The following is a 24710-nucleotide window of genomic DNA, read 5'->3' as shown; positions in this document are numbered from 1 at the left end:
AAGTTGGTTAGGGCTGGTGGGCTCTGCAACCAGAGACTGTCAGGTACACTCCCTCTGTACTTCTAGAGACATCCAGGAAGCCTCTCTCCCCAGCTCAGGACAAACAGACAATGCCCCTTTGTCCAACCTCAGTGACCATAATGGAGAAATTCTGCAACTCTGGGAGACAAGAGAACAGAGATGGTTCTGGATTTATGGAAAATTTCAGAGATTTATTCTAAAGCTCTTAGTCGTATTTGTGTTGCTAGCTTCGTGAAATACAATTAATGGGGGGAAACCGAGGCAGCAGAAAACCAGGTCAGGTGCTTTCAGAGCTCCAGGGCCTTCAGCAGCATCATACTTTGAAAGTACGAGCTGCGGACGGTCCCTCACTCACCACTACCCAGCATCTTGAAGGGGCTCTTTTTGCCCAGAATTGGCTGCCCCCACCACCACCTACACTACATCTTCTTCCTCAATTCCTGGCATCTTAGAGGGTCACTTAACCCAGCCAGGGCAGGACTAATCCTTGGGGAAAAAAAGCTGGAATATAACACTTTGCTTGCACTGTGCCTGCAGGCACCTCTTATATGGCAAGGCCTTGAATATGGATAGAAACATGATGTGTTAGGTCTCTAAGCCCCAGGTGGGAACCTGCCTGACTCCAGTGGGGTTGAGCATGACTCCCTAAACATCATTTAGCATCCACAGGGCCGCATCTAGCACCTGCCCATCCCCCCGGAGTCAGGCTTGAGCCAGGCCCTTTCTGCTCTCCTCTGTGGTCTCACCTATGCTGTTTTCTCTTCCCTCTCCGTCCTCTCTCCCTCTCTCTCTGGCCATCTTGGGTGCTGTGTCTGAAGCTACTCCAACTGCAGGTATTGTACCATGAACAGAGGTAACGGGCATGGCACGGGGCAGTGCAGATGGAGCCCATGCTGGCTAGAGCCCAGCAAGAGAAAGTGGCACGGGCTAAAAGCATGCTCCAGGCTCACCCTTTCAGCGGAGAAGCCAAACTTGAAAGGAAGGGGTATAGAGAGTGTTGACTAGAGAATGCAAATGTGCGCTCTCCTTTCACATAATGCTTGTCCCTAGTAGTAGGAGGCTGGCTCGGAAGGGATCTCACATGAAGAACCCTCTGAAGCCTAGAGAAAAACCTACTGTGGCCACCTGAGCCTTGCTGAACCTGACATCTCTAATCATAGAGATGACTCTAGAAGGTGTGCTATAGAGGGAACAGCTGGCTCCTAGCCTGGGTGATGCCACAATCCCCTGAAAGGGTGAGCACACTGTGCATGCTGGCCTTTGCATGCTGCATGGGGGGACCCAGCGCCATTCCACCAGCTAGCGTATGTTCCAGCCAGTGAGAATAAGCAAGCACGTCTATGAGTGAGACCAGGGCTCCAGGGCCTGGAGCCTCACTGTGTCAGGGTTTGATGGTCTTGACCACCCCACTCTGGGAACTCAGCTCTTCAGTATTCAGTATGGAGATAGGACCTTCTCCTTTGGGGTCAGGAGCTGTGTAGGTGGGTCTGTGTTAAAAGCCAACCTGCTAACAACGTTCTCCTTCAGTCCTCATGTTGTTGGCTTGAGGGCCGTCAAAGGGCTGCCCTCGAGCCAGAGAAACTAGGCAAGGGCTGCCGGGGCTCCTTTCCTAGTCTTCTGAGCTTGAATTTTCCCATAAGTTAGGATCTGAGGGCAGAATGTCCCAGGCATTACAAAGGCTGGAAGCCAGGGTGCACGAGAACCTGCATAAAGAAACAACCTTTGTTAAGACACACCTTTAGGTGAGAGAGTCAGGAGCCAGGCAAGAATCTGAGATTGCTCTGTATTTCCCAGCTCACTTGGTTTGCTTCCTACCAACACCCACTTATTTCTACCCACTGCTTCCTATGTCAATTCTGCTTCTGTTGCATATCCCCCTTATGGTTTCATGTTATGCCAGCTAGAGCCGCCAGTAATAAGAAACCACCACGCTTCCCTACCTCAGCCCTCCACCTCTTCGTCCTACCCAGTAACCAGGCCAGCCAGCTCGGCTAGTGCTTCCCCCACCAGACCTCTTCCAGGGTGTCAGACATAGAAGTTGTCCAAGGCCTGGGAACCACAAGAGCAAACAATTCTTGCCGTGCTAGAGGGAGGGTTGTCCTATCTTCCTGTCTTATGTGTGAGTCTCTTCCACAGTGGAGACAACAGGTACTTTTGGGGCAAATCCACTCAAAGCTCATTCATTGGTCAAGCATCTTCCTGTCTTCCTCCTCATTGGCCACTTCAGACCCAGTGTAGAGAATCCAGCATCGAGAAGTCTCCCTTGTGAACAAGAGGGGCAGTCTGTGCATCTCTCCTGTGAGCTGCAGTTGCAAGGAGAAGTGTCATTCCAACTCCCCCTCCACGCCCTCCTTCCAATTTTAAACGATCTAAACTCAGCATGCCGTGCAGAATGGGCCCAGGGTCTCTGCTGTCAATCAAGTGTGTTTCCCAGGCACCCACTTCCACATGACACACTGGGAAGGGCAGATTGTACTTTTTGGTAACTGAGATATTCCAGTTATATCAGAGGTTGTCAGCTTTGCATGCACAACACCTTCTGGGGGTTGTAGAGCTTGGGTCTATTCAAAGGGAGCGGCGTCCAGCCCTCCACCCTCTCCCTTCTCATCCTCACCAAACCTCGTCACTTCCCCCCAAATTGATCAGCTCCTCTATCTCCCAGTAAAGATAATCCTTCTCGTCCACCTGTATCTTCAGTCTGCTAGGATTGCTTCCCATCTGTCTAACAGTCTGTGACTTGGCTGGGGTAGTCTTCGTGCCATGTGGACAATCTTGGACCAAACATTCCATCTTGGAATGCCTGGAAGCTGTTCTTGTGTTTGACTCCGTTCAGAGCTGCAAATGCTGGGTGGGTAGCTGATAGAAGCTCAGTTCTGTGGCAGGTTTAGGACAACGAGAAAATGAGCAAGACATGTCATCTCTCCATCTCTACACGGTGCTCCCCCAAATACTCAAGCCCTTAGCTGTGTGTCTTCCCTAGGGTCTGAGACAGTCTGTAGGGTTGGCCTTCCTTATATTGGCAGACCCCCAGCTTCCAGATCTAGGCTTCACTAAACCACCTCCAGTATTGGACATTCATTGCTCTCTCTAGGTCACTGGCCAGCTGTGATTACCAATCGGTACCATCCCAGGCTTTTTCCAAACTCATAGTTCCTGCTGTGGCTAGACACAACTTCTAGCCCAGGAATGCCTTCCTAACCTGTGACCTCCATCTGTTAACGCCAACCCCTGCCTCAGGACTCACCCGTCTTCCATCCTCTTCCCGACTCAGTCCCGGGTTGAAATGCTCTGTCTGACAGGCCTTGTGAAAAGCTCACGCCCTTCCTGCCTACGTCACAGGCTTTGGATGGTTCTCTCTCCAGCTGTGTTGCCTTTCCTCTTGGTCTTGCCCTCCCTGTATCCTGTGGCCGTCCAGCCTGGGGATAACAGACACAGTATTGAGTAGGTCAAGGGCACGCTGATTCACCAGCGTCTACTCTTTATGGAACTTCACTGGGGACACCCCTGGAGGCTTCCAGTAGCTCCTGCCCTCTCTCCTCATCTCTCCTCACCTATACCCTGAAGCTTGCACAGAACCCAAGGGGAAGAACCTAGGAACTATCACTAGAGAATGTCTTCCTTTAATGCGTGGTAGGAGTGGCTGTCAGAGGAGGGGGCTATGGCTGGAAGCATCCACGTGGTCACTTCTCACCCTTGTCTCCAAGCTGCTGAACAAAGTTTGAATCTCCGCATTTCTGTCCCAAGGGCATTTGCTGAAGTGACCTAGAGAATGTGTGATGCAGAGGGACTAGGGGAGATGTGTGCGTGTGTCCCTGTATGTTAAAGGACCGGCAGTCATAGGAGAGCATTGGGGAAAATGGACTTGAACTCATGGGCCCTAGAAAATGTACAGCTCCTGTACCTGAAGGAAAGGAAACCCAGGTTCCTGGGCTATAAGACAGGGTGGGGCAGGGACCCAAGTTACAAGGAGGATTTTCTCGTGACACCGTTTAAATAGTCACAGAAAAGAGGACCTTGTGAACCTGTCATCTTCCAGAAAGTACTAGAAAATGCATTATTCATAAAGAACTAAGTGAGAACTATCTTGCACAGAGGGACAGAACCTCTTCCTGTGTCTTCACTTGTGGTTACAGTCACGGTGAATACAGATCCAGCCCCATGACAGCCGAGCTTCACCTCATAATTTCTCTGCATTTCTGCTTGTGAATTCATGCTTCCACGGGCATGTTGGTGGATAGGATAAGCCAATTCCTTCATGCTGAGTGCTAAGAGCACTAAGATGACTCTCTGGCCTAGGGCTACCTTGGGTTTGAACCCTGGAAAAAACTATGACAGGGAGGCTTCTCGTCTGCTCCCTGCCCCGCCCTACCAGGTCCTCCTGGTATTCTTGATGCCTGAGAATGCCTGGGGTTTGGGGAATACACTGTTATTGACTTTGGACTTCCCTTGGATTCTCTGAGATATAATGGATGGTCATCTAACCCCAACACTGACGGCTCAGTAATAGCTCTGCTTTTACACGTAGGGATGCTTCAGAAACCTTGGAAATGCACCCATCTTCCCTATAGGGCTTATAACATCGGAGGCCTATGGAAGTGAAGTCAGTCACATTCTGGTTGAAACGTCTTAGGCTCAGGAGCCTGATTCTCCTGGGGAAAGTTCTTTGCCTTCCATCCCAGGCCTTGCCCTCTTCTGTAAGGATGGGAGACACAGGGGATATTATTTTTCAGGGTCTCAGGAGATTTGAAGCAGAGTGGCATGTCACTATTTCTCAGAAGTTAGGGTTACTGTTTATGCCTCAGTCTCTGCCAGCCGCCAACACCGGAAGGTAGACATGGCTCAGATCATTAGCAGTGATGTGGCGAGAGAGACCGCTCTGCTCTCTCTCTCGTTTGCCTGGTCATCCTCACACTATTAGTCCCAACAAAGACTGAACTGGAGAACAAGGAGAAGGCCCTCACTAGCTTCCCTGTCCGTTCAATAGAAGAACACGTTGAAAAGGTGGTCGCATTTGTGGACTAGGCACCAGGGCCAACTAACATGAAGAGTCCGCTTTAGATGGAGGTGGAGGAGTGGGAGCAAGTCAGCCCAGATAAGAGCCTGGCTGAGCCCGATGGAGATGTCCACAGAGAGGAAGCCAAGCCTGGCACCAGGCTCCTTTACCCTGCAATTTGTGTGCCTTTTTGTGGCTACGGTTGCTCATCACAGGCCACACTGTCATCCATACTAGGTTCAAATAAGAACAGGAAGGACTTGGGGTCTGTGGACAGTTTCTAGACAGAAAGGCAAGAAGTTCAGGTTGGAGATGGTGGGAGCCATCAGTAGGCAAAGAAGGGAGAGGTGGGGGAGGGGAGTGGAAACCACAGAGATGGTGAGGGTGGGACGACTTTAGAGTGAAGAACTGGGAGTGGCTGTCTGCTCTGAGTCCCTGGAGGACAGAGCCCAGCCTCCCGCCCACCATTCCCCTGAGCTGAGGCTCCAGGGCTGGACCCACCTGGTATTTCTGAGACTTTGTAGGTGGTATGTGGTCTACACAGTTTGTGCCATCCCTGGGGTTCAAATGGTCCAGTGTGTGTCCTTTGACCACTATCCTGGTCCCTGGTTGAATGCATGCTGGGTGCTTCAAGCTACACAGACCATGAGAAGAAAATGAACCACACACCAGCTTCATTCTCTTCCTCTCCCATGGCTGTATGTTGGTTGCTGGGGTCCTGGACCAGTGCGGATGCTTGGGGAGGCTTCTGTCTTCTGAGCCCATCTCGCCACTGGGCTGCCTGCCTTGCACGTGGGGGCCGGATGTGCTAGCCGCGTGCTACCAGACCAACCAGACTCGGTTGTTTCACACTTCCCTCTCAGCTCCTCCCACGTTGCCCCCGACTACCGTGGGTACCACAGGCCTTGTGAGCAGTACTGATGCTACTGCCCTTGCTGCCACCAGTGAAGCCACAACAGTTCCCATCATCCCAACCGTCGTACCTACTACTGTCGCCACCACCATTGCCACAACTACTACAACAACCACTGCCGCCGCTGCCACCACCACCACCACCACCACCACCACCACGGAGAGTCCTCCCACTACCACCATTCACGAAACCGGTATTGTGTACTGCCCCTCTGAGCCCACTTCCCAGCTTCTCCAGACAAACCCAGACTTCCCTGGCCAAGCGATGGGCTTCAGGGTGGTGTTTACCAGCCCTGCCATGCTTTACTTTGCAAACTAGGCCCAGAGTCCCTGCCCAGAGCACACATGGGTGGTCATTCACCCACACAGCACTCCTTAATGCTAATCAGATCTACCACGGGGCACCAGGCTTTTCAGAGAGAATCCCAAACATATGCCAAGTAGTTGGCCAGGGATGGGTACCCAGGAAGCGAAGTGGTGAGAGGGAAAGGTTCTAATGGCTGTGTGCCTGCCCAAAAGAGCTTCTGGCTATACCATGTCTGTCCACCTCAAGGGACAGAGGCCAGAAGGAGGAGCAGGGAGTGGCTGCTGTCCCATGCGGCTCTGGTTTCGGAACCCCTGCCCCTTCCTTGCACCCCTGCCCCCAAGGACTCCTTGCAGGTATTTCTTTTTAGAAGTTAGAGCGAGCAGGAAATGGTGTTCCCAGGTCATGCCATGATGCTAACGATGCTCCACTGCTTTTCTGTCCGTTCCTAAAACATATACCTGGAGGAGGAACTGCGGGAGTTCTAGGGATGGCTCTAGGACCCCTGTGCTCTACAGCCCTGCTCTTTGAGCACGAAAAGATCGTTGGAGAATCCAACCATTTCTGAATCCTAAGCACCAACCTTGTATTAACACAGAGTAGAGGGTCTCTAAGTTCCTGAGCCCTGGGGCAGCTATAAAAATAGCAGACTTCCAGGAAGTACCCAGAATGCTCCCATTCCTGGAGAATACTGGAATGTAAACATGGAGGTTAGGGGCAAAGTCAACTCAGGTGAAGCCTTCCAAGCCATCAAATGCTGCTGTCAGTGGCTTGGGGGTGTGGTTCACTGTCCTCTAGAGTGTAGTGAGGGATTTTCACCAGAGCTGGTCTTTTTGAATCCTTAAAGGGCTTCGATTCACAGATGTGAGCCAAGAATCCAGAAACAATGAATCTCGCTCCCTGGCAGCTCCTGACCTAGAAACATCATTCTTACAGCAGGCAGGACTGACCCCATGACTCACAGCCCAGGTGTCTGAAGCTGCAGAGGGCCTGGCCTCAGCCCCAGCCTGATGGAGAGCTCGGGGACAACTGGGAAGAACCTTAGCTTCCAGGGAATCTTTTAAATGAAATTTCACCGTCATCTCGTCTTCTACCATAACATGAAATGATTCGTAACTTTTCCTTCTGCAGGGTATCTATCCTTTGTCTCTTTTGAGCCAGTGGAATAATGCATGCTAATCATGGCCTCCTTTTGACTTCACGGTCCCTCAGAGTTTACCTTCTTGGCCCCTCCCTTTTGAACACCCCAGTTCATTAGCAGTCATCATTCTGGCCCTTCTGTGTGGTTCCCGCCTCAAAATCATCTTGGTCTCCCATTGCTTGGGTTTTTCTTTTCTCTGTGTATATAATGTGTGTGTGCATGTTAGCAGGTGCGAATAGAGGTACATACATGACAGAGAACAGCCTTAAGTGTTGGTGCTGGCTTTCCATCTAATTTGAGACGGTCTCTCATGGTTTGCTGCTCTACACACTGGGCCTGCAAGCTTCACATTTGTCTTCTTTCAGCCTCGGGTCTCCTGGTCTGTGATAACAGACCCTTGTGTTTCTGTATTCAGCTTCTGTTTGTGCTTTGGGGATCCTAACTCGGTTTGACAGGCTTGCTCGACAAGCGTTTCTGTCACTGCCATCTTTCCAGCCTCTGCTTGGCCTCTCCTAAGAACATCCCGAACCTCATTGCCTTTGAGGGCATCATCAGATTTGACTCAGTATTACCTTGGGGGTCATACCGTTTAGTGTAGATGCAAATGCTATTATTGTACAGAGTCATGGGCTAAGGAGCAAGGAAGACGTCCAAAGCGGAGCTAAGCAACTCCATTACTGCTACAAGAGCCTTGAACTTCCAAGGAGAGGGAATCAGGAGAGGAGACAGTGTGATCAAGATGGAACATGGAGCAGAAAAGTAGCCTGTCTGCCTCCCGCCCAGGCTGCAGGCCTGCTGCTGCCACCATTAGTGGAGTCTTTCTCACCCCCTCACTTGACATACACTGTGTTCACCTGGGGCAACCTGACAGGATTGCAGTAGGGAAAAAAACACTTCTTTGAAGTGAAAATCAGAAAATCTTTTATCACTTCCTCAGCCCTGCAGACTCCGTCACATGTCGGATAGATAATGAATAAATGCACTGTCAATGCACTCTATTCATTTATGTTTGACAACTAAGTTGGTGACAGTGCCCCCTTGCATTCTAATTAAATATACAGGAGCCAAGCTTGTAAAGCCTTTGAACTACAAGCATCCCGCCTAGTCCTCTGTTGCTAAATCTTTGCTGGGAAATGCGGTAATCAGACTTCTGGGACTCTTGCATTGGGAGGCTGCGGCCATTCTCCTGGATCCGGGGCTATGGTTTCAGACAGCTCTGTGGCTTTGATAAAGTAGTTCTCAGCCCCCAGGAGCTTGATAATTAATGCCCTCTTTGTTGTGAGGAGTTCAAGCCTCAGTGGCTGTATGGCTGGGAAGCCGACAAGCAGGGTCCCAGTATAGAGAACACGAAGGTTTGGGTACCAAGGAAAGCTCATCATCTTTTGGTCCTATCTGGGATGTCAACTCTGACTGAACCCTGAAGTTCTAGGCCTCATGGTACAGGCCATCCAGGCTCTCATTGATCAGAGAGAGGGTCTCAGATCCAAGGTACCTGTCTGGATTAGTATTCTCCAGCTTCAGGAAGCCAGGAGAGTTTGCCTGTATTTAGTCCCATCCTGGCTGCTAGTCGTTCTTCCTCGATTTTTGGTGGTGCTGGGTGTGGAACCCACGTGCCCAGCAAGCACACTGCTACTGAGCCACACCCCAAAGCGCATCTGCTTCATTTCTCAAAAGCAACCCCTTTCTTTCCGGTTGGAGCCGGAAAACCTGCTCTCCCTGTCTGCTGGCATCCTGACCATAGGACTTGTTTCTTTTTACCTCTTTCCTTGCTCGGTTCCAATCTAAGGCAAGGATTCCAAAATGGGAATAAGTGGTATGACCCGAAGCCTATCTTGTTCCTATGTTGTTCCCATCTAGTGAGGCGGGAGAGACAGTTCACTGATCCCCTTCTCATGCAGACAGGTCCCCAGGCTGCTCCTGCTCAGCCCTGGGTAGGCTACCCTTGGCCTGGCTATCAAGACTGCAGCCTGTATAGCTCTGTTGGGCCGAGTGCACAGCCTTTCCTGACTCCTCCCTTTCCCAGCAGACTCTGGGTGTGAGTGAGAGGATGCTTGTATATGGATGTGCCTCTCTGAGTCTCCCATGCCGCCTCTGTCCTCACCACTAACTCCTCTTCTAACCCGTCTGCCAGCCCCCGACGAGCAGTCCATTTGGAACGTCACAGTGCTCCCCAACAGTAAATGGGCCAACATCACCTGGAAGCACAATTTCAGGCCTGGAACTGACTTTGTGGTTGAGTACATCGACAGTAAGCATTGCTATGTGGGGTGGGGGTGGCGGCAGCGGCGCAGCGCCGGTGGGTAGCGGTAGATGCCCATTAAGGAGACCCTGTTGAACTCCCTCAGGCTTAGAAGCCTTTTTAGCCTGGCTTCATTTTAGCCTCATGAAATCCATCCCTACCAGAGATAGCGGAGGTGGAAGGAACAGCCTCGAGCAGGGGAGGGACCTCTGAAGCCATTAGCAAAGGCCTCGAGTTCCGTGTGTTGGGGAGGATCTGTGTGGACTGTGACCTGTGTCCTTTCTTACCCAGAATAAGGATGCTGAGTATCCTTAAAGTGAGCCCGGTCTCGTTTCTGTGTTGATCTGACTGAGACCCAGGGTGTTCTGCTGGCTCTGCTATATTGTCCAGGCCACAGATACTCTTCAGATACTCTCAGAGCTTCAGATACTCTCAGAGCACAGACTAGTGGAAAGCAGCAGTCACAGACCAGACAGCCGGTGGGTTCACCGTGACCCTTGCTCTCTATCAGAACTTGGGATCAAAAGACTGAATGGACCGCAGAACGTGTTCCAAAGATCTGCCCTCTCTAAGGCAGGGCCCCCTGGTCCTGCGGGGTGAAGCCCACACCTCTCTCACATGGGCAAGAGCGATGAAGCCAATACGCCAGCCTGAAAACACAGCCGGGTTATTCCTTCTCCCAAGAGCTCTTAGGAGATGAAAACCTGGCACTAGGTTTTGTGGTCGGAGGAGGGCTTTAGAGCCTCAGGATCTTGAGTCCCTATGTAGGTTTTCAGCTTCCCGCAACCACCATTCCCTCCCGCAACCCGGAGATGTAGACACTTTGTCTGAGATGCCAACTTGCAATACGGCAGAGAGTTTGAGAAGAACCCAAGAGTGGAGTGAAAGCCACCTCCATGTGAGATACTAACCATGTGGCATACTAACCAGCATGCTGGCCCTCCCAGAAAGCTCTCACTCAGAAAGTGAATCACAGCCAGGGCAGCTGACACGCTTCAAGGCCGAGGCAGCCAACAATCTCCATAGGCTTAGTGCTAAGACCGTGCGTGTCAAGGAAGGAAGATGTCAGGGGGAGACATCATGAGAGTGAGAGCTGCATGCTGAAGCTGCCAGTTCTGTGTGGTAGACTGGACCCGGGGTGCCTTAGCCCCGTTTTCCCACCCCTCTGCCTCTGACAGATAAACAGGGACCTAAACACTCTCTCCAGCTCCTGGTGCCTGGTGGTAAGCTGACCTAGGTTTCTGTTCCCCAGGCAACCATACGAAAAAAACTGTCCCTGTTAAGGCCCAGGCCCAGCCTATACAGCTGACAGACCTCTTTCCCGGGATGACGTACACGTTGCGGGTGTATTCCCGGGACAACGAGGGCATCAGCAGTACCGTCATCACCTTTATGACCAGTACAGGTGAGAGGGGATCTGGCCTTGCCATCCCCTGCAAGCATGGGCATCTCATCCTCATCCCCAGCTTCCTGCTTGTCTCTTCTTGGAAACAGGTCTCATCTCCACCCCCATTCCTTGCCTTGCATGGCGTGTCTCTGACCAGCAGGAAGTCAGAAGCAGTCAGGTGTGCATGCCCAGTGGAGAGCAAGCCAGGATCTGAGTCAGGGGCAGAGTGGGGGGATCAGGGGAAACAAAAGACTGAATAATGAGGACAGGGAATGCTTAGTCCCCTCCACCATGTGTGCAACAAAAGAGCTCTCAGTGCATGCACAGACTTGGTCAGTGTGGGGAGGGGGGTTGGGGACTGCTGGAGATTTGTGCACTGTGCCCCACCCCCTGTTTGGGAGCTTGCTTTCTCCGTGTAGAATGAGGGAGGGGAAGAGGCCAACCCAGGGTCTTGATTCAGAAATCTCCTAACTAAACCTGGGATCAGTGTGTACATTGTTGCCATGACAACATCAGCGTTTTATTCTTATTTAATTTCACTCTCAGTTTGTCCTGCCTAATAGTAAGTGGTTTTGGCTTTTAGTTTTTGTTGTTTTTTTTTTTCAATCATGCTAGGGGTAGGACAACCGTCTGGCTCTGTAGGAGCTTCAGCCCGGTTAGAGAAGCATCTTCATTATATCGAATGGCTAGGCTGCCTAGGGCTCTGGAGAGACCAGGTTTAGAATTTTCTCTGCTGGTGGGGGTAGCCGGGAATCTGAAAACCACAGAGGCCCTTGCTTGTCTGTGAGTGTTTGGGTTTGGGTGTATCTTTCAAATCAGACAGACACAGCCAAGTCACCTATAGTCTAAGCCCTGGGGCGAAGGGGCCGAATGTGGGGAAAGGGATTAAGAGAGAAAAGGATCAGCCGTCCCTCTAGGGATGGTCTTGTCAGATGCGGGTTATTAGCTGCACAGGATGGGGGGACCCCACAATGATTTATCTGAATTTCTAAATGTTGACTTGAATATTCATTACTGTTCCCTCACCAAGCCACATGAGGCTGATGCCGGTAGCTTGTATCTAGGGAGTCACTGTCCATCTGCATCTCTGACCCACCCTAGTTCTTCTAGCCTGGTCCCTCCTAGTGCCTCTACCAGTCCCACACATTTCCAGGCTACAAAATTTGAAGGTGCAGCTCCTTGCTTAAAAAGAGCCAGGCCCACTCAGGCAGGATGTCTGAGTGAGCAACCAGGCCATTGTGTTTCATGAGAAGCCATCTAGACAGCTGACCAAGCAGAACAGGTAGCTGGACCCTGACTGAGTTGGGAATCCCAAGCTTTTGGATGTATTTGATTTATTTCTTTACAAGCCTGAGTCTAGCTCGTGGGCAAGAATCAAAGATGACACCCGAGAATAAAACTCCATTCTAGAGATTAAGGGAAAGCCAGCACTGCCTATTTTCAGAGCTTTGTCCCCCTTGGCAATGTGGCTAAGACCTGGAGAGAAAGAAAGCCAGAGAGAAAGGGGCCAGACCTTGCCTTTGAGGTTGGCCTAATCTGTTTCAAGTATAAAGCATGCAGTATAAAGAGGGGGACAGTAATAATGGCTTGACAGTTGCTTCTGAATGTCATCTTCAATACCTATTTTTCTTTCTCTGGGCTGGATCTGGAGAGGCCCAGTCTGCTTGCCAGCTTTAAGAGCCACAGAAATGGGCTGAAGAGATGGCTCAGTGGTTAAGAGCACCGACTGCTCTTCGGAAGGTCCTGAGTTCAAATCCCAGCAACCACATGGTGGCTCACAACCATCTGTAACAAGATCTGACACCCTATTCTGAAGCTGTCTGAAGACAGCTACGGTGTACTTACATATAATAAGTAAATTAAAAAAAAAAAAGAGCCACAGAAACATATATAGTGTTAGCAAGTCTCATCAGACCCCTTCTCGGGCGAGCTGGGAACATCCAGGCTCAGTAACTTGTCTCTGAGTTCAGGTTATTTGCTTCCTCTTAGGCCAGCCAGAAATTCCTGTGTACAGTCCACAGGAGTGGGGGTGGGGATATTTTCACTGTCTGAAGTCTGTGTGTGCCTGTAAATATGTGTCAAAAGCAATTTCCTGTAGGTGGACTCCAGAGGCAAGCCCACACAAACACCCAGATCTTTGGGTTTCATCGAAGCAAAGCTTTCATGAACATATCTGGGCGCTGACCACAGGTCCTTTTGACAACCGCAGGCCATCGCTTTAGTCGAAAGATGACAGACTTAGTGATTCAGGAAGGAAAGAGAAGGGACTTCTGGGAATGTGAACAGGCTTTCTAACCCTCACCAGAAAGATCCCACTGGGAACGTAATCACCCCCCTTATTAAAGCTTCTGAAGCTAGAACGGTGACAGGCTACAGATATAGGACCCTAGATTCTAACAGTCAATGCTTCACTGCTGGGGTGAGAGGCTGGCAGAAGCAGAAATCAAGCATCGGGCTTCCCAAAACTCAGGGAGGTCAAAGGGACTGCAGGATGAGACAGGGTGTGTATGGAGAAGGGTGACATGGTACTTGAGAGAGAACAGTTGTGTTCATGTTGTGTTGAAGAAAGTTCATCACTGTTATGTTATTTGTTCATCGACTTCTAGAATGACCATCAGTGATGTTGTCTAGGGCCAAACCAGATTCCTACAGCCAGGCATGGGAGCCAGATGAACTGTCTGGTTAGCAAGTGAATTTCATATTTTTTTTTTAAATAGGTCAGAGTGTGGTTGGATGAACTTTCAGGGATATGTAAAATTAACATCTGTCCCAAATTGGGATTGGTGCCAAAGCCCCTAGAATAACTCTTTCATGTTTGAATTTGAATAAAATGAGGTTGTCAGCGATCATTCACAGGATGGTAGACAACTTCAGACAGATACATTTTACCCAAGTTGCCAGCTGCCTCTACAACCGTGCCTAACACTTGATACGACTTGGGAATCTACAGCAAGATTGATGCAAATGTGATTTCAGTGCTACCCAGGGTTAAAGCGACAGAGGTGACTACAGGCTCAGACAATATAAGGCACAGACAAAACCAGACTGAGGACGTTATTGATCTGTGTACTCCATCCTGGTCTCAAAACACATTGCCTGGCCATAGGAAGGCTGTCTTATTGTGTGACAGTTCAGTATACAGAATAATTCGGTGGAACAAGACAGTTATTCTGGCTGGGATTGGGAGAACTTGGCTTCAGGTATGGCTTAGACAGCTTGAAGGAGAATGCTTCTAGACCAGAGCAAGAGGCTTTGGGACCTGTGCTTGCCAGGCCCAATGCAGAATTAAGAACAGCTGCTGTCATATCCAGTCAGAGTTGGGGAATATAAATGGCGTCTTTGCCATCTTTGAAGGCTGTAGCATTAGACCCCGAGTGCCAGTTTAGCAGATCAATTGAGTGTGGCATTGGTGGTCAAGCAGAATGACTCCGGAGCCTTGTGAAAATGACTTCCTCCCAGCGTAAGCTGAGATCATTCTATCACTCTCTTGTTTTCTGTTCTTGGGAAATTCACTCACTCTGGAGGAAGGTGGGGTCAGTTGACCTCACTTGGTTTTGTGTCTGAAGTTCACAGGAATCTTTTATTTCTTACTCCCCTCCCCCAATCAAGTCTGAAGCTCCATTTCAACCTCGCCTGGTCCTGACTGTCAGGAGCGGAATGCCACCTTTGCTCTCTAAACTGCCCCTGTCACCGCTTTCCCCAGGCATCACGATCTTCTTTCTGAAGCCCAAGGGCATGTCGTGGAGCTGACTGCCAGAGTGTCAGAACAAACACAAGGAAGATGGGGGTGCAAACGGGTCTTTGCTGAGATGCAAACCAACGTCTCTGCAAAAACGTGGGTACCGCCGTCCAAACCCAAGTGACGTAACCCATCACCCACCGCCCAGGCATGGCACATAGGCAGGAGCATCCATGTGGCCACTGGCTGGTGTGAGGAGAACCAAGAGTGGGGTCCCAGGTTATCTTTCTTACATTAGGACTAGGTCAATGTATTCATCCGTAAGTAGTCACTGGCCACTTGTTACGGGATTAGCATTATGCTGAGTCCTAGTTCAAAGACACCCTGTTCTCCAAGACTTGGAACAGCATAGCTGGAAACCAGGGCAGAGAACAATTAAACATTAACTTGTGTGGAATAGAGAGAGTGAGGGCTTAGGCCAGAGAAGGTGTAAGTTGGAGCGATCAGAGGTTCTGGAGGGAAGGGAGACTGTGAAAAGTAGTCAGAAGGAAAGATGACAATCTGGAGTCTTAGATAGGGTGGGAAGGAGGCATGAGGAAGGCCAGACAGGCGTGATTCCACACGGCAGGAAATTAGAGAATATACGGGAGTGGTAACACTAACCTCACTGCACCTGTAGGTACTAAAATGCATGAGTGCTGCACGTCAAGTGTCAGAGTTGTGTAGGAGGGGTTGGCAACAGCCCTTAGATGTGGAGCGTGCATGGAAATTCAGGCCAAGGGGTCGGGGAAGAGTGATGGACTCACAGCTGTGGAGTTGGCTGTGGATGCGGAGATGATTAAAAGGATTGCCAACCAGAAGTCAAGACTTGCCTGAGGTCAAATTCGGGGATGGGGGATGGGGCAGGAGTAGGAGAGGGTAGCTCACTCACAATGGTAGCTGAGACCTGGTGATTAGAACAAGCTGAGTCAGCATCCTGCGATCAAGGAGCAGACCGGGCAGGACCGGGAGCCCCTGAGAGATGACAAGTCCCCCTGAACAGCACAGGGTTGTCTCAGAAGGTCTGCTGCATTCCTTCAGGTTTGTCTTTTAAGACACAGAAAGAAGCCGGGCAGTGGTGGCCCACACCTTTAATCCCAGCACTTGGGAGACAGAAGTAGGAGGATCTATGAGTTCGAGGCCAGCCTGGTCTACAGAGTGAGATTCAGGACAGCCAGGGCTATACAGAGAAACCCTGTCTCAAAAAAAGAAAAGAAAAAAAAAGACACAGAAAGAAGAAAGAAAAGAGGAGGAAATAGAACCTACTGGGAGTTCATGGGTCTTTTATGGGAAGAGAATGATTCTAGACCAGAGCAAGAGTCATTGGGACCTGTACTTGCCAGGCCCAAGCTGCATCCCACTTAAACTCTGGGGGAAAAGGAAAGGAAAGACCTTTGACACATAAGGAAGGGACAGCTGCAGAGGCTGTGTGGGTTTGGGATTCCCCAGGTCCAGGGGAGGGGTGCAGAGTCTGGAGGGCAAGAGAGAGGAATAACAGGATTGCTGGACCCTGGGCAGCAAAGTTCAGCAAAATGATGCGGGGACATGATGGGATGGGTCTGTCTTCCTCTAGTTCTGGGACAGGAGCTAAGCGGTGACATCGTTCCCGAGAGAATCGCTGCTCCTTTTCACTAGAGAGCACCTGGTACGAAGGTCCAGAGGCGGGAATGCAAGTCAGTGGCTGGAGGGCGATGCTCAGCTAGAGGTGATACGGCCAGCTCTCTGACAGAGCCTGCCTGATTGGATGAGGAATGTAGGGTTTTCTCTCATAGCAATCAGGAGTTCTGAAGGGTTGAAGCAAGGAAGTATTTAAATATCTCATGGGGACTGGGGTCCCTGTGTGAGGTACTCCAAACAAAAACAGGGATGGAAACAGGTCTTTTTGCCACTGCACACCCAGTTCAGGGTGTTAACAGCCTCATCTCTTGTGGACTCAGCTACTTTGCAGCTGGGGCGCCACGGAGGCCCTGCTTGTCACTCCTTCCTGTTTATTGAGAGAGCCTTTCTGGTGTGATGTCTTCAGCTTGGCCCTGAAAAGACTTACGAAACCATTTTGGCATCCTGTATGGGAAAAGGGTAAAATGGACCCAGGAGCAAGGACACAGGATGTCCCAGGTCCAGCATGCTTCCTCGGAAGCAGCTTAGTGCTGTGACTCACTCCATGGGCTGTCGTAGTTCTCTTCTGGGCTTCCCTGGACATGTCCCATTCCTCGGATCCTTCCCTTCTTGAATCTCAGTTCCCATGAAAGGCTGTGTTTCGGCCAGTATCCCTTTCGTCCTCTAGTCCACAGAATGAAGGGCGAGTGGGTATATAGCACACTCCCATTAATCCAAACCCCAGCCTCCGGACATCATGGACACTTTCAAAGAACTCTTGGGCTCCTGTTTTAGACCCACGTGTATTCCCTTCAGACCACAAAGGGATCTGTGAGATGACCCCCAGGCATGGACAGAAGAGAAGGCAAGTTGGCTTGTCACAGCCCACCAAGAGCACCCCTGTGGGGTGACCTGAAAGTGCAGGACCAGAGCATCACCACCTGCCTGACCTGGGTACCTGGGCTTGACTTGGTGTCATTGAAAGCACACAGCCCAGCTGGGGAGACTTGACAAGGCACAGAGCCACCTGAACCTCCATCTGGCCCAGGACCCATTGCCAAAGCCCGATGGACAAAGAGGCTGTGCCCACAAGGTGTCCCCCAACACAGTTAGGCAGTGTGTCCTCTCTCAGCATCGTTCAGTCCCACCAGGCTGTGGCCTGTGCACGCATTCTGTAGGAATGCCGTGCCTCCTCTTTAGTAAACATCTCCATCCTACAGGGCTGCTCAAACTCCTGCTTCTCTGCTCCTCGCACCCCTTTTCTTTGCCTCTTTTCTGATCTTTTGACCCTTGGCTTCTTTACTGTTTTCTTTTGTCCTCCGAGCAGAGTGGCTTGGGCCAGAGGGCCGCTAGGAGGTAGCAGTGGGTTCTAGGGCAAAGCTGCACAAGAGCTGTGTGCCTTCCCTACCCCTCCTCGCCCATTCCCCGAGCAATGGCTCATGTTTGCTTCCTACCCTCCCTGCCAGCTTACACCAACAACCAGGCAGACATCGCCACCCAGGGCTGGTTCATCGGGCTCATGTGTGCCATTGCCCTTCTGGTGCTGATCCTGCTCATCGTCTGCTTCATCAAGAGGAGTCGCGGTGGCAAGTACCCAGGTGAGATGCGGGGCAGGTGGTCAGGCCCTCCAGGGAATCACCAGCCGTCCGCCATATCCAGGCTCCGATCTCTGCTCTTTTAGGCTTAGAACTTCAGGCCTGTGGCATAGCTGGTCTTTCCTGGAAGCTGCCAGCAAGCAATCGCGTTAGTTATATTTACCCCAGAAGGATGGATGGTGCAGTCTAAGACAGCTCCAGAGAGTCGTGGACAGAACTCAGCTCCTACTGAGATGGCTGGTCTTCCCTTGACTTAGTTCCTGTCTGCTCGGCAGAGGGGCTTTCTTCAGCCTGAGAGTCATTAAGACCCTGTGGCAGGGTGGCAGGGAAGTGAGGTGGCCATGTTCAACATGGAGAGCAGGGGAGCGAAACAAAAGCAGCATAAGCAAGAGAGAATCTGAATGGTGGCCACACCCTGCTGAGGCTTGTCTGGGTGCCCATCATCACAGACTCAGCAGCTCTGGCTAAGGCAGGCAACAGCACCCTGACTCCTCCTTAAATACCCACAGAAACATGTCCCCCGTGCCTCAAGAGCCTTCCGTATCAAGGCAAGGAGCTCTCCCATTGCCATGTCAGAAAATAGTGATCTTTTTTTCCCCCAAAATGGGCAAAGAGAGCCATCTGGCTGTGACAAGGCAGGTAAAATGACAGGAGACAGGATAACCCGAGAGTAGCCATGCCCCTGCCCTAGAGCCCCAGCACCAGACACATTCGTGAGATGTTCTTTCTCCTGGCGGGGGAGGAGAGATAGGCAAACTCAACATGAAGGGAGTAGGAGGGGGGAAGATCGATTTTATTCGGGTTTTTTTTGTTGTTTTTTTTTTTTTTTTTTTTTTTAAGATTTATCTATTTTATGTATTTGAGTACACTATTGCTTTCTTCAGACACACCAGAAGAGGGCGTCAGATCCCATTACAGATGGTTGTGAGCTACCATGTGGTTGCTGGGATTTGAACTCAGGACCTCTGGGAGAGCAGTCAGTGCTCTTAACCGCTGAGCCATGTCTCCAGCCCTGATTTTATTCTTTTCCCTGAGCAGTACCCACAGACCCACAGGTCCTGACGCTATGCCTCTGCCCAGTGAGAGGGGTGTGAATTTAATTCCTTCGGTGAGCAGTGAATTCTTTCACTTTGTTTTGCTATATTTAGATGTTTCTTCTGCAAGAGAGAAAGTCACAGCTGGGTAGAGGCCCAGACATGGAGGTACTTAGTGAGTCAGGGGGACCTGAACCCCTGAGGAGCCCAGCAGATAAACTTAGAGCCTGCCTTTACACTCCCAGAAAATGCCCCAGCCTAGAAAGTTCTCCCGACCCTTCCCCCCTTCCCTCTAGCTTTGGGGTAAGTAGCTCATACAGTCAGAAGACAGACGGACAACCCAGGAATCAGGCTTCGATCTTCTGCAGCTATTAATTCTGTGGACTGTTCTTGCCTCTCAAATGGGTTGATTATCCCATACCTGCACCAAAAAAAAAAAAAAAAAGCCCTGTATTGTGCTAGAGGCTCAGTACAGGGGGAAAGATGTCTGTCTTCAACATTACAGCTAGCTCTGAAGGACCAACCACACCATAGCAGGATGGGCCTTGGTTATGCCATCATCCCAGAGGCCAAATAAGGCAAGAGAGGATGCTAACAAGAGAGGCTTATGGCCGGGCAGTGTGGTGCACACTTTTAATCCCAGCAGCACTTGGGAGGCAGAGGCAGGCAGATCTCTGAGTTCGAGGCCAGCCTTGTCTACAGAGTGAGTTCCAGGACAGCCGGGGCTATACAGAGAAACCCTGTCTCGAAAAAACAAAACAAAACAAAACAAAAAAAGAGAGAGAGAGAAGCTTACAGGCAAGCACCTTCATCCCAGAGGCCTAGGAAACAGCCTCCCTTCCAAGTGCTCTGCTCGGAGCTTTGGAGAAACACAGTCCTCTATTCTGAAGGAGAAAGCTAGCTACCTAGATTCTGTCACCAGTGAGGAAATATATATAAAGATAATTATAATGCAGGGCAAACGTGAGAAAGGGCTGAACAAGGGCATATCTGCCTTTGGCAGAGGAGCCGATGGTTTCTCTGACGTATATTGGGGCAACTTCAAAAAGCAATGACAGGGAGCTGAGAGGTCTGTCAGCTGAGGTGTAAAGAACCTATGGGGTGTGAAGGAGGCAGAATCAGCTTAGCAACTCATTGAGCCTGGGGGCATTAATAACGCTTTGTTAAAAAGAAGCTTGTCACTGAGCTCCAAGCTGATGTGTGTGTGGGGGGGGTCTGTAATGTGTGTGGGGTGTTGTATGTGGGTGCATGCACTTATACACAAAGGCCCAAAGAAGGGACTGACTGACCTATGCTAGCATTTCTCTGCCTTATTACTTTGAGATAGGGTCTCTCACTGAGCCACTGGAGCTAGGCTAGTCACACACACACACACACACACACACACACACACCACAGCTCCAGAGTTATAGGCACACACAACAACACCCGACTTTTTACATGGGTGCAATGGACAAGCGGCTCCTAACCATTGAGCCACCTCTCCAGCCCCCAGGGCTATCACTGGGTTGTGTGTTTAGAAACATTGTAGCGAACAGAGGCATTCCTTTTCATCGTCCTGTCTGCCTTCCTTTCTCTTACCAACCAGTGCGAGAAAAGAAGGATGTCCCCTTGGGCCCTGAAGACCCCAAAGAAGAAGATGGCTCATTTGACTATAGGTGGGTGATCTCCTTCCTCTCCTCCCCTGGTTCTGGCCCTTCCTGCCCTGGAGCAGCTCCTTCACCGCAGCTGCAGAACCGCTGCATCCACATGACCTCCTGCCCACTGGACTGTTGCTTTTACCTCTGCGGAGGCGGCTGAGTGTACGTTCCCAGAGAGGCAGAGAGGCCCATGAACCCTCTACTGAACAGGACTTCCAATTTGAGTCTTTCCACTTCTTGCAGTCAAAATGAAGCCTAAGCCCCATTTCTGTGAAGTGAGCTCGACCATCAGGCCTCCTCCCAGCCAGCATCCCACTCCTAACCCCCAAGATAATGAATGACCCCAGAAGGCTCACCACCCTGTGAGCTAGTGGCAGAGCTGAAGGAGCTGGGGCTAGGCTGCCAGCTGGTACTTCTGTCCTACGCCCGTGCTTCCTCTCAGATCTGATGCGTACCAGGATGGCCAGTATGTTCTGAGCTCAGGAATGGGTCAGAGAATCTCATCCAAGACCGTTCGAGATAGGAGAAAATATATCACAACCCTCCGTCCCCACCACGACCCTCCTAACTCTAGGCATAGTTCACCCCATCATCCTCTGACCTCTCTTCCTTCTGAACCTCTGCCACCTGCTCCTCAGGAGCCTGGCACACACCACCAGGCCCATGGGCAGAGAGCTTCTGCCTGCCCAGAAGCCACCTGGCAGCTTATGCCTGCAGCTGACCATCCAGCCTGACATCCCTGGGAGAGCCTCTGTCTGGCTGTCCTGGGATCACCTGGCAGGCAGGGTCCAGCCTCCCCGTGGGCTGAGAGCTTCCTTGGGCTCTCAGTGAAAAGGCCGTGGGCTTTTTCCTCGGTACCCTTGTGGCACAGCCCAGTGAAATCAAGGACAGGACACACTGTCTGTCTGTACCTCGCTTGCCCTCCGGGCCAGCTTCGGCTCTGTGGACTCTGCTCCTATGGCCTGCATTGAATAAGTCGAGGAGTCCTACTAGGGAAAGGTTAAAATTAGAAAGTCCGGAGATCTACACTTCTAAGGAAATGTGCCTGGGGGCAAGGAGTGGGGTCTCCTACTCTGCCCTTGGCTTTGTTGCTGGGTACCTTTCTCATGAGTCCCTGCCTCTTCCCCAAGTGTCTGTCCTCCTGGACCTTGGGGGTCTCTGGCGGGCCAGACAGCCAGACAGTTGGCTAGACCAGATACTCTTTCATTCCAGCCGTCTGAGGAAAGTCTTGTTCTTCTAGACCAGCCGTTCTCAACCTGTAGGCTGCAACCCTTTGCAGGGTAAAGGGGGTTGAACAACCCTGTCACAGGGGGGGCACCTAAGATCATAGGAAAATACCAATATTTACATTACCATTCATAACAGTAGCAAAATTACAGTTGTGGAGTAGCAATGAAAATAATTTTAGGGTTGGGAGTCACCTCAACACGAGGAACTGTGTTAAAGAATCGCAGCATTGGGAAGGCTGAGAACCACTGTAGACCAAGGTCCCTTTCCCCTCTAGAGCTCCCCCCGACCCTCACCCCCGTGCCAAAGCTTCTGACTAGGCTGAGCTTGCTCTGGCCACATGTGCATTCAGCTGAAGTTCCTGCACCCAGTACAGGAGTCCTCTTAGATCCGCCAGCATCGCTCATACCCTGCAGTGTGGCACAGAGGGGGCGGAGCCTGGCAGTAAGAATCGGACCGTTGGCAGAGAGTTGCACTTCCTGCACACACTCAGCTCAGTCCTGAAGACCCACTAGCTTCACTGTCCTTCCTGTGGACCTGCTGTCAGAGCACAAGGATAGACCATGCATGGACGTAGGTCACAGTCACTCAGCCTAGAGCAGGTAAGAGCCAGCGGCTTTGCGACCTGGCTATAACCCATCCATCGAGGAGATGGAGCACCAGTGGCCTGTGACTGCAGGACAAGTCTCTGCTGTTGACAGGAAGCGAGCATCCCAAGGAGACAGACTTCCGCTGCCGTCTCAGCAATTGCTTGCCCGGGCAGAGCAACGCTAATGCTTTGGTCCTAGCGAGGAAAAGGGGTGCGTGTTCACCCCACATGCCACTGCAGAGCATGAACATCACATTTGGTAGTCTAAGAGGATTCATATACAGGATCCAAGGACTTCAGCTAAATGTACCATAGGCAGAGACAGCTCTACAGAGCCAGAGACTCAGCTCTCAGCACATTTGGGGGGGGGGGGGTTCCTGAGGGGAAAAGGACCTTGGTCTACAAGAAATAGGCCTTGCCTAACTAAGGAGATTTGAATGAAAGAGTACCCGGTCTAGCCAACTGCCTGGCAGTCTGTCTCTCCCATCTGTTTATGTTCAGCTCCAGCTTCATCTAAGGCCCCTTCCTGGTAGCCCAAGGCTGCTGTTCCAACACACTGTTAAAATGGCAGTTTACCCAGGAAGGACTGTTGGCTAGGACTGTAGAGGGTGTAGTGTATCGATTCAGACTACCTAAAGCCACTGTGGTTCCTTCTGCAGACCTCTAGACCTCCACTGCTGGCCCACAGCTGTTTCCTACCTGGGAGCCTGTGAAATGTAACCGGTATCACCAGGAGGAAATAGCACCAGCTTGGTGGAGCAGCCCTTCATATGCTAAAGAGCATATATAGCTGATGTATGGACTGGGCATCTGTTCTTGCAGGCCAGTGCCACTGTATCTCCAAGGCCCTGAGCTCTTGTTCCCCAGGAGGGCCTTAAGGGCAGGGTCTAGAAGGGGCTAATAGGATCCTTTGAGCCTTGCTAGTGTCTTCTCAAATTATCAGGCCTCACACGCTTCTCTGCGAGTTCCTCCCTCCCACCCCCAACTCTTTCACTTGCTGGGCCGAGAGTATTAGCATTGCTCTGCCTGGGCAAGTAGTGCTGAGATGGAAGTGGAGAGGCAGGGCCGGTTTCCTTAGGGCAGTTACCTCTTGCCAAGAGCAGGGTCTTGTCCCATATCACAGGCCACAGGTGCTCCATCTTCCGCTCCTCTGAGACAGACAGATTATAGTCAGATCACCAAGCCAAGGGTGAGACTCCTGAGAACCAGAGCCTCTGAATTCTTGCCACATGTCTCACAAGCTGGGCGCTCTGCTTCTCAGAAGATGGCCAACTGCTTGCTCCTACCACAGACAGCTGCCAACTGTCTCAAGGAAAGGACCTCAGACAAGGAGTTTAGAAGTGCGCTCTCTAGTCCCTGACCTTCCCCAGTAGGCCATTTACCCTGGGGAAGATGCTTATCCTCTCGGTGCCTCAGTTCCCCTTTTGTAGAGCCTGCTGGGCAAGGGAGGGTAAACACTGGAGAGTCTCCAAGTCTCCAGTGCAATCCTCCCGCACTGTGCTCTTGGTAGGAAGCCAGTGGCTCTATCCCACCCCACCTGGTTTGAGCTGTGCTGACCAGTCTGGGCCTGACTCTGTCTCTCTCTGGCCAGTGATGAGGACAACAAGCCCCTGCAGGGCAGCCAGACATCTCTGGATGGCACCATCAAGCAGCAGGAGAGTGATGACAGCCTGGTGGACTACGGTGAAGGTGGTGAGGGCCAGTTCAATGAAGATGGCTCCTTTATCGGCCAGTACACTGTCAAAAAGGACAAGGAGGAGACGGAGGGCAATGAGAGCTCAGAGGCCACGTCGCCAGTCAATGCCATCTATTCCCTGGCCTGACAGAGCATCCCAGGCACAGCACTACTTTACAAGTAGGAGGGGAGAGGGGAGATGAAGCAGCTGCAGACCTACCACAAAGCCACAACTACCTTCAGGGACAAGGGTACAACATGGGGGTCTGCCAAGCTGTGAGAACCCAGCTATCCACAACCCCCTCCTAGCAATGCCCCATTACCCTTGGGTGCCATTAGATGGGAAAGCTAGAGCTACGCTCATTGGAGGGAGCCCTAGTCCCTTGCCCTGTCTCACGGCCACCCTGAGTGTCCCACCACAATGGCCACCCTTGATCTCAGCTCACGCTCATTCGTTTCTATTGCTTACAATATTTTCATTCTCTCTCTCTCTCTCTCTCTCTCTCTCTCTCTTGCTTTGTGCATCTTCTCCTTCCAAGTCATTGTCTCCGTTTTCTTTTACTTTTTACTTTTGGAAAAGAAAAAAAAAGTCCCTGGAAAAAGAATAAGTGGGCTCTCCCCAAGGAAATGAAAAGATGG

At 51.1% G+C, this 24710-nt stretch overlaps 1 protein-coding gene and 1 long non-coding RNA gene across 15 annotated transcripts in view; one reads left to right on the top strand and one right to left on the bottom strand.

Moving 5' to 3' along the window:
* Nfasc (neurofascin) overlaps positions 1–24710 on the top strand; it is a 180239-nt gene extending 155529 nt beyond the window's left edge. For 8 of the 14 annotated variants that reach the window (XM_031382393.1, XM_031382366.1, XM_031382407.1 and 5 more), the window contains 7 exons: positions 840–854; positions 5878–6120; positions 9503–9619; positions 10863–11015; positions 17778–17909; positions 20529–20598; positions 23988–24710. In XM_031382393.1, the coding sequence (XP_031238253.1) occupies positions 840–854; positions 5878–6120; positions 9503–9619; positions 10863–11015; positions 17778–17909; positions 20529–20598; positions 23988–24219 (962 nt within the window). In that variant the 3' untranslated portion in view covers positions 24220–24710. The remainder of the gene's footprint in view (positions 1–839; positions 855–5877; positions 6121–9502; positions 9620–10862; positions 11016–17777; positions 17910–20528; positions 20599–23987) is intronic. The other 6 variants (XM_031382452.1, XM_031382439.1, XM_031382441.1 and 3 more) reach the window with 4 other exon arrangements.
* Positions 188–3402, bottom strand: LOC116099196. Its single transcript, XR_004122153.1, has 3 exons — positions 3266–3402; positions 2707–2894; positions 188–2324 (listed from the first exon to the last, which is right to left on the bottom strand). It is a non-coding gene; the product is annotated as an uncharacterized LOC116099196 (long non-coding RNA).

This window comes from Mastomys coucha, unplaced genomic scaffold, assembly GCF_008632895.1.
Source record: "Mastomys coucha isolate ucsf_1 unplaced genomic scaffold, UCSF_Mcou_1 pScaffold1, whole genome shotgun sequence".
Taxonomy (NCBI): Eukaryota; Metazoa; Chordata; class Mammalia; order Rodentia; family Muridae; genus Mastomys; species Mastomys coucha.
This window is presented reverse-complemented; position numbering and strand designations above follow the sequence as displayed.